Source organism: Telmatherina bonti, assembly GCF_933228915.1.
Source record: "Telmatherina bonti genome assembly, chromosome: 12".
Classification (NCBI taxonomy): domain Eukaryota; kingdom Metazoa; phylum Chordata; class Actinopteri; order Atheriniformes; family Telmatherinidae; genus Telmatherina; species Telmatherina bonti.
The window spans coordinates 25,579,213-25,588,447 of NC_136610.1; the positions used below are offsets into that span (position 1 = coordinate 25,579,213).

General features: G+C 39.0%; 1 protein-coding gene across 1 annotated transcript in view; it reads left to right on the top strand.

The window, feature by feature from the left end:
• Positions 1-7,775, top strand: part of dock2 (dedicator of cytokinesis 2) — a 105,244-nt gene extending 97,469 nt beyond the window's left edge. Inside the window, exons 37-51 of the mRNA XM_079250555.1 lie at positions 516-626; positions 1,085-1,174; positions 2,059-2,163; positions 2,608-2,749; positions 3,117-3,198; positions 3,335-3,419; positions 3,808-3,894; positions 4,065-4,241; positions 4,942-5,025; positions 5,119-5,256; positions 5,733-5,860; positions 5,965-6,166; positions 6,279-6,384; positions 6,961-7,109; positions 7,616-7,775. Coding sequence (XP_079106681.1) covers positions 516-626; positions 1,085-1,174; positions 2,059-2,163; positions 2,608-2,749; positions 3,117-3,198; positions 3,335-3,419; positions 3,808-3,894; positions 4,065-4,241; positions 4,942-5,025; positions 5,119-5,256; positions 5,733-5,860; positions 5,965-6,166; positions 6,279-6,384; positions 6,961-7,109; positions 7,616-7,678 — 1,749 coding nt within the window. The 3' untranslated portion in view covers positions 7,679-7,775. The remainder of the gene's footprint in view (positions 1-515; positions 627-1,084; positions 1,175-2,058; positions 2,164-2,607; positions 2,750-3,116; positions 3,199-3,334; positions 3,420-3,807; positions 3,895-4,064; positions 4,242-4,941; positions 5,026-5,118; positions 5,257-5,732; positions 5,861-5,964; positions 6,167-6,278; positions 6,385-6,960; positions 7,110-7,615) is intronic.
• The last annotated feature ends 1,460 nt before the right edge of the window (positions 7,776-9,235 follow it).

The following is a 9,235-nucleotide window of genomic DNA, read 5'->3' on the forward strand; positions in this document are numbered from 1 at the left end:
GCATCTGTGAGAATGTGACCTTTTTGGTCTCCTCTTCTCTTTTACGGGACATTTGCAGGCTCACCAAGACATACAGTGGGACAGAGGGAATTGTCTTGCTCCTTTCTCTCCTTTCTGTATCATTACATGAAAGCAGTCAAACTCAATAGCCTTTTTTACGAGCTCCATTTGTCTGCAATGTCAGCCATGTCATTGACATTACTGGAAAGAGCAAGCTGTAACACACAACATGCTCTAATCTTCTGGCTCACTGTGCTAAGCAGATTAGACTCCCTGACAAATCATCATGTTTTGTTTTTTTTTATTTCCAAATTAATTTCTTTCCGATTATTGTGTTAGAAGATTAACTATTGTATAATTTAAATAATACCTAATGAACTTGGCTCTGCAGCTGCTTGGGTCTAGTATTGATTTATTCTAGGAAAGGTTCCAGTCATAATTGTGCACACTCTGACAAGCATCTTATATTTTTTTTCTTGCTTTGCTGTCTGTCTGTATTTTTACCTCTTTGTCAGTGGTCAGATGACATGTGCAGTCCTCAGTTTGAGTTCCACGGCTCCCAAACACAGCGACAACTCAAAGAAATGCTCTACGACACCATCATTGACTACTTTGACAAAGGAAAGGTCTGTATGTTTGTAAAGAGAATTTATTTTGTACTTTACCTCTTTCCAGTAAAAGAATCTGTTTTTTTCTGAGGAGTAATGAATAAATACCTTAAAGTCATGATGACCTCTAAAAGTTTTCTTTTGGTAGAATAATTGCATTGAGCTTTGTTGCTTTTAATGAAAGCTGCATTCCTAAATGATACACCGTCATCATCTCCTAACAGTTAGACAATGTTCCAGTCATAGTCTGTGTGTATGTTGGTGACACAAAACATTGTGTATTCTCCATGAGGGTTTTGTGATTGCTGAAGCGAGAATAGAGACTTTCCATCGCTCTGCAGACACCTGGAAACAGATTTTCACAAGATGAAATTCCCCCCACAACAGCTGCCACTGATTTATTAACAGATGGTGTATTAAAGGACACTTCTGTTTCTTTTCCTTGTGTGTGTGTTTATGTGTGTGTGTGTGTTCAGATGTGGGAGGAAGCCATTACTCTGTGCAAGGAACTAGCAGAACAGTATGAAAACGAAATCTTTGACTACGAGTTGCTCAGCAAGAGATTGGTAATGCATCACCTCATACCTTCTGCACAACCGTCATCATCATCACATACTTTTCTGTTCCTCATTTCTGCGGACATCTTCGCTCTGTTCCTTTTAATATGTTAGATGTTCTTGAATCATTTGAAAGAAAGAGGTTTCTAAGAAAGAAGCAGTAAAATTTAATTTTTCTGTTGTTTCATGATGATTTCTTTCTGAATTTAATACTTGATGAAAAACCTAAATTGAACATTTAAAAAGACATATTTTGGTTTTGTCTTTGACTCTTATTTAAGTTTTATATTTTGCTGTTGTGAACTTAAAAAAAACAAAGTTATCACAGCATATATGTACCTTTTCCATTAATCATCTACACTTTCAAAAATTTACATAATTCAGCACATCTGTTCATCCATGTTTAATACTAACTGTACTCCAGTCTTTTATATTACCATTTTTCCCATGAAAATATTTCATACCCCACTACTTTAGACCATTCCCAATGTATCTTTAATCTTCCTGCTTCCTCTCAAATCAAGGAGTGACACCGCAGCAACCTTTCCTTCTCTGTGTCCCTCTTCCTTGATGCAATTTTTCACCTTCCCCAGAGTGATTCAAATCTTTCCAAACAATCCCAAAACCCCTCTCTCTCTTTATATGACTGCAGCAGTGTCTCTCTCAGCTAATGGCAAATTTATGTGGTTATATAAATGACAGACATTGCCCTTGGATGGCGTGCACCTTTGTTTTTTTTTTTCTTCCTCTATCACCCTCACAAGCCCAGCATTCTGCTGAGGATAGCTTTGTCATTGGCACGAGCTGATTAAACTACCCCGACTGCACACGGTGCACATCTGAAACTCTCCCCTGAACTCATCCTTGCTTTCTCTCCTCACCTCTTTCTGCAGGAAAAACAAGCCAAGTTCTATGAGAATATTATGAAGATTTTGCGGCCCAAGCCGGACTACTTTGCCGTGGGCTTCTATGGACAGGGCTACCCTCCATTCCTCAGGGTTTGTATTTATGTCTCTGTCTTGTGAGAACACAAAGGAAATGTAATGCAATGATACGATTACTCTGTTTTTTATAGAAATAAAGTGGATTATAATTACTATCATAAGGAATATCACTTTGAAATCTAAAGTGGCAACTTATTGCTGAAGCTTGACTACTATAAATTTCTGTAGTGGACACATTTTTACTTTAACATTAAGGTAGTTTACAGGATTAGTTATAGAGCAATGTGTTAGAAAATCCCGATTCATTATAAATGTTTATCTGCAGGGGTCCAGAATATGACATCACTCAGATTAAAGATGGCATTAAAAGCAGACACAATCAGGTGTTTGGAAAGAATTACTTCATTTAGATCTAAGTGGCCCTGCCTATTGGTAATTACTGACAGCAAATTGTTTTGCAGTTTCATTTTAACTCCATTTATTTTCTCCTGGCTTCAGAACAGGGTGTTTATCCACCGGGGTAAAGAGTATGAACGTGGAGAGGACTTCCAGTACCAATTGATGAGCCAGTTTCCCAGTGCTGTGCGCCTCAACATGACCACAGTGCCAGGAGATGACATCATGAACTCACCACATCAGTGTATCCTTCATGCAGCAACGCATTAAAACAAACTTGTTAGCATGTAAACGACACACACAATGATAAAGACACAATTATTAACATTTAGTACTTTGGTATGAATGAGTATTTTGATCACTAGAGGAGTGTGAATGGCAGACACTATAAATCTGATGCAAACATCAGGTGAAGGTGTATTGGATTCTCTCATCCTATCACTTCTAGTCTGATAGAACTTCGTGTAGCTTTTTTTTAGCTGTTCTTGCGTCTCAGTCTTCACCGCTGCAGGTTAGGCACATAGCTTAAGTTTCAGTTCATAATTGCTGCACATCCTTAGTGAAATCCTTTCTTCTATGTTGTGTAGGATTTCTTTAGCAATCTGAACCAGATATCCAGTGTTTCACAGTGCAGCCAGTCCTGGAGATCCCTCCCCGTTTGAAGAACAAACCTGTCCCAGATCAGATCATCAAGTCTGTGCAGTTTCATTCTGCAAATAGTTTTTTTAAACAATGAAAAACCTCTGGCTTTATCATAAACTATTTTATTATCTATTATTGTTATTATTTTTGTTGCTTATCTCTGTTTCTCTGCTCTTGTACAATGTAGCTTCTACAAGTCCAACTATGTGCAGCGTTTTCACTACTCCAGACCTGTGAGGAAAGGACCAGTAGACCCAAACAACGAGTTTGCTGTGAGTTGCTTTTCATCCATGAAAAGAGTTGCACATGTCACATGAACAATGTGCATGTTGTAGACTCTGCTGTATGTCTCTATTACTATAACACTGAAATAAATACCCCCCCTTTCCTCCTATGAGGATTTTATCCAGTTATAAAGTCTACACATGTTAATTATCAGTACTGATAAAAGATTTGAGATGAGTAGCTGAAATGCAACATCTGGTGCAGGTATTACTGTGTGATGTGATTAGATGCGAAGAGATTGTGCAGTAATTATAAAGTCTGGAACAAGTTTAGACATCAAGGCAATATGATTTTTGGTTATAAGTTTTAACAAATAGCAGAAATCCCACTAACTTCTTCACTGTTTTATTTAATCTCTCCACCTTTTTGTTTTAGTCCATGTGGATTGAACGTACAACGTTTACTACTGTGTACAAGCTGCCCGGGATCCTGCGCTGGTTTGAGGCGATAGACATGAAACATGTGAGTTTTCACTCCATATTTGATTTGAATGTTGTTGAGAACTACAGCATGTCCCTTGTGCAACCTTTTTTCCATCTCATTTGCACAAATTAAATCCTTATTTAAATTTTTGTTACATTCTTTTTACACTGTCATCTTTCCTCCTTTTTCCACTTTGCCTCCCTCTTTAGACAACCTTATCACCACTGGAGAATGCCATAGAGACCATGGAGTCCACCAATGAGAAGATTCTGACTATGTTAAACCAATACCAGGCTGACTGGAGCCTTCCAATAAACCCCCTCTCCATGCTTCTCAACGGCATTGTGGACCCAGCTGTTATGGGCGGCTTTGCCAACTATGAAAAGGTAAACTCTCAGAGATCAGCCTGAGAATCACACCGGCCCATGATTTGCCATAAAATTTCTGTCTGGGTTTAAAGATTAGAGATCAAACTGTTAATCTGATAATGAATCCTTGCTGTTTTTTGTAAGAGCCATGATGACCAACTGACTTTCATACTGTCAAACTGTTATAGCACCAAGCAGATGAAGAGAAAGCAATTAAATGAAGATTCTACGGCTCATTGCGAGTCCTTAAAAAGTAATCGGAGCTAAAGAAACGACCTCATTGCAACATCCATGATGACTTTAGTACTTAAAGTCTGGCTCACCTCTTAAGGCTCAGAATATGATCCAAGGCAAATTTAATTAAATTAATTGCATCGAGTTCACACCTAAACACTGGCAATATTCCAACATTGCAGATATGATGCTGTCATGTATGTTTGTTTATATAACATACAGTAAAACCTGATAATTATTGAATTTAGAGTTTTCCACAATCATGCATCAATAAGAATGTTGGATTATTTGCATAATAACATTAAGCTGTATAATATTTTTATCTAATGTTATGTTTAATTTGCTCGTCTTTATTCTTGAAAATCTGATGGTCTTTCAGGTTATATTTGTGCAGAATAAATAAAATTCAGCTTTTAAGTCCTGCCTTTGCCTGAGTAGAAACACTACAGCTGATGTTCTTTCACCGAGTGTTCCTCCACATCAGGCATTCTTCACTGAGGAGTACACTCAGCAGCACCCTGAGGACAGAGATAAACTGCTGCGGCTCAAAGACCTCATTGCATGGCAGGTACTGAATGTCCCTGACCACATGTACATCCTGCATACAACAGAATTCCTTTCTTTGTTTTTTTTTTTGACACCGTAACGTCTGTATTTGTAGATCCCATTGCTGGGTAGAGGAATCTCCCTCCACGGGAAGAGAGTAATGGATGACCTACGTCCTTTCCATGAGCGCATGGAGGAGTGTTTCAAACAGCTAAAGAAGAAAGTGGAGAAAGAGTATGGAGTGAGAGAGTTGGTAAGTAGTGGAGAAATGATGAATGAGCAATGAGGAAAAGTACAACAATTAGAAACTTTTGACTTAAAACTTACATATGCAACACAAACATTTTGAAAACTTGACAGAGTTACTGTGACAATTAAGTTGCAAATTACCCGACTGGGGCAATCTTTTGATCAAAGGACTCCGTGAATCCCTTGATTAGAGGGTTCATGTGGGATTTTTACTTTTTAAATTCCTCTACAACCACAACCGCTTTTGGATGCTTTGAATGGGGGCAAATATGATTATTAATTTTAAACTGGTTCTCCCCTTTGGGAGAAACTATACCAATGAGTGGAGGGATAAGGCAGTTTTTAAAGAGTGACTTTGCTGTTTTCTGATTTTTCTTCCTGTATCATTCTTGTTACTCTAACTGCAACACATACCGTACCGCCGATGTGGCTTTGTTCTCTTCTATCCATGTATGATCTGCTTGTCTTATGTTTCTCCAGCCTGACCTGGATGAGAGAAAATCCACTCGTCCTCGCTCCATGCTACGTTCTTTTCGGCAGTCCATAATCTCCATTTCCTCACTGCAGGGATCTGAATGTGGAACGCCGACCAAGTCCCATGCAGACAAGTAGCAGAGATGTTTCTAACCTTGTGTCTCAAGCTATTAAAATGACTTCAGATCTACACTGATCATAAAAATGTACTACCTGCACTTTTACCCTTTACTCTCAGGGACCTCCAACCTGAATCTCCAAACTCCTGGTCCCTGCAGCGCTCCAGTGGTAGTGTTAGTATGAGCACAGTGGAGGAGGGAGTGGTGACGGTGGGTGATGCAGAGGTCAGACTAAGGAAGAGCAAGAAGAAGAAGAAAAGGAGCAGCATGATCTTCATCACAGAAGAGAGAGAAAGGACGAGCACTCTGGATTGCAAACGGGTAACAGTGATAGTGGAGCAAAGAAAAGAGAGGAGAGGAAATTTAAATGTGTAAGAGATGAAAGATTCTGCTTCAGCGCTGCTGAGTTGCTATGATCTTTGTCTCCCTCTAGCTGTCCAAGAAACAAGAGTTCCGCAGTGACACCAACTTGTCTGAGCCAAATGAAGGAAATGTGTTGCTGACCAGTGCCAACTCTCGATCCCTGCCAGCTATCACAGGTGACACACACACAAACACACACAAAACCACAGGTGCTACACAGCAAACTAAAATACAGCTGCACCTGCAAAACAAGGGTCCACAAATTCAAAATAAAAATTCATGACCTGGGATTCTTTTTTTCTCCTCTGTTCTACAAAGCTAAAAAAAAAAAAAAAAAAAGCAATGTCGTGAGGGGAAAATGCCTCAGTGGCCCTGGCAAGCGCTGCAGTGCTGTAGCAACGTAATAGCAATGTGTAATCTGGTATAAATAGGCAGCACGTTCATCCTCTTTCTGTATCATTATATTAGTTGATGGACCACACACGTCATGTGGACCATCAAGCTAAATTTCATTGATGCTGTGCTTAGCTCAGACAAGCTGAGCCAGCACAGACTGGAGTGTTAACACACTACCTCTGATTAGCACCACTGCCTGCATCTGAACAAACGCAGATTGCCAACTGTGTTGCCAGAGCAGATCTGCATCACCAGAGCAGCTGCAATGGTCTGAATGCAGAAATGAGCAGATTATTCCATCTGAATTTAGAATGGATGCAACATAAACCTTAAATTCTGCTTCTGCCTTTATTTAGGACTGTCCTTGTCAGTAGTTGGTGGGACAGAGGAGGCGGACTCGTCCAGAGCCAGGAGGGATAGTAAGAGCATGTCAGTCTGTGCAACCTCTGACCGAACAGCAGACAGACGCTCAAAGGGCGTCATTAACCTACTCTTCAAATCCAAGGTATGGATTAACAAGCCAGTATGGTTAGAAAGATCTAATAGACAGAAGAGCTGCATGTTTCTGTACTGAACCATGTTTCCAACCTTGTTGCTGAGTTAAGTTCATTAGCTGATTTACTTTGTATTATTTGTAAAAAGAGATATTGACCTTTCCATATCTTTAAACATGAAACTATAGATATTTTTATCTTTTTTTTTTTTTTTTACCAGCAATCATCTTACTAAGAATATCTTAATCCAGGGTTACCCTGCAGGTTTTCAACATATCCCTGCAACAACACACCTGACTCAGAACATCATTGGCTGTTGGATCTATTTAATTTAGGTCAGGTGTGTTCAAGCAGGGATACTTTGAAAACTTCTAGGGCTGCGACCAACATGGGACACAGTTAAGTCTAAGGCCTCACTCATCTCTGAAAGATTAGAATTAGTGACATTTGTTGCTTGTATTCCTACAATTTTTGTCCTGTTGTTCATATTTGATGTTTCTATGTTTGTGTTAAACAGAGTTCCAGATCAGAGGATGTGAAGCCCAGTGATTCTGCCAAAGACAGTAACAATCATTTCTGAGTTGTTTTTGTTACCCATTACTGACTTGCATGCTTTTATTTTACATTTCATTAAAGAAAAAAGAAAAAAAAACCTGCTGTTATAATTAAAACCTTGACCTCACACAGTCAGTCTTTGTATCACTGTTGTCTTAATATAATGGATTTCATATACCAATAAAGGCTATTTTTGTTGAACGACCTTTTTTCTCTAATTTGAAGGATTTACAGGAAAGCTAAATGCCACCTTACAGCTTTTCAATCAATTCTGCTTCTACAAGAACGAGCAAACACAAACCACCCTGCTGATCAACTTAATTGAAAAGCTCCTTGTTATACAATTTCAGCATCGTTGTGACTGGAGTTAATGAGAAAATAATTCAATAGTAAAAAGGTTAGCGCGTTTTCCTGCAGGACTTTGAGACGGAATCTCTGGCTCTGATACATCAAGCAAGAAAAAGCCCATTTCCAATAAACAGTCTCAGTTGTCTGTGTTTACAAAGTGAATTTACCCGCAATGCTTCTTTTCTCTTCTCTTCATTCTAAACTATGTTGCTTTTATACAGCATTTGGTTAGATAAATTATATTTCTGTCTAAATAAAAAGAAAGCATTCATGTGAACTTACGTTGGCTTTGGAGATGTTTTTGCCATCAGTGTTAGTTAACAGAGTTAATACTAATTTTGTGGGTTTTTTTTTTTTTAGGAAGTTTATTGTGCAACTGTTAATCGGTGACCAGTCCAGTCCAGTCTGGTCTACATGCTAAACTACACTTAGCTATTCACTTCCTGGTTCTATAGTGCAACTCTGACTGAGGTGTCCGTTTTTTGGGGGGGGAGGGTTTTGTCATAACTTCAGGTTTTGGGTAAAAACTTGGATGATGTCTTTGCACTGTTTTTTCTTCCCAGTCATGACCTCTGCTGTAAATTGGAGAGTGTAATTTGTATTCTGTGTTGCCACAGTTGCTCCCTGCTTTCTGAGCGAGGGTTAGCGTGAATAATGAAAGAACAGCTCAGGATAAAACCAGTCAGCAAGGACACTGTTGATGCAGCAGCTCTGAAGAGTTGCAGTGGTGGTGGTGGGGGTGCGGGGATCAGCTCTGAGGGTGGTGAGCAGTTTTATCCTGCAGATGAAAAAATGAACAAAAATCGATGAGACACATTGCTGTCTAGTCATTTCTGTCACCTCTCAGTTCATCCTGGCTCATTCTAAATCCTCACAACTACAGTACTCCCAGTCCTGTCGACAATGAGATGAGGGGGGATATTCATTCAGGTCATACTTTCATTATTTAATGTCATGACATTTTACCAAAGATATTAAGATCAGTTATAGGAGCAGACAGGCCGCTGCATCTAATGAATATAAATTGGTAACCAGCATCTCATCAAGCAGGGAGCTAATTCCTTACCCACCCTGCCTAAAAAAGACATTAAATAAAAAAAATATCATTTAAAATGAAAGTGTTTTAATGATTTATAAAATTGCTGAATATCTATTTGCCCTCTCGAGGTTTTATTTCTCACGGTTCTCTCAGCCCTGTACTGTGGAAGTGCAGATTGTCAGAATATCAGTTGAA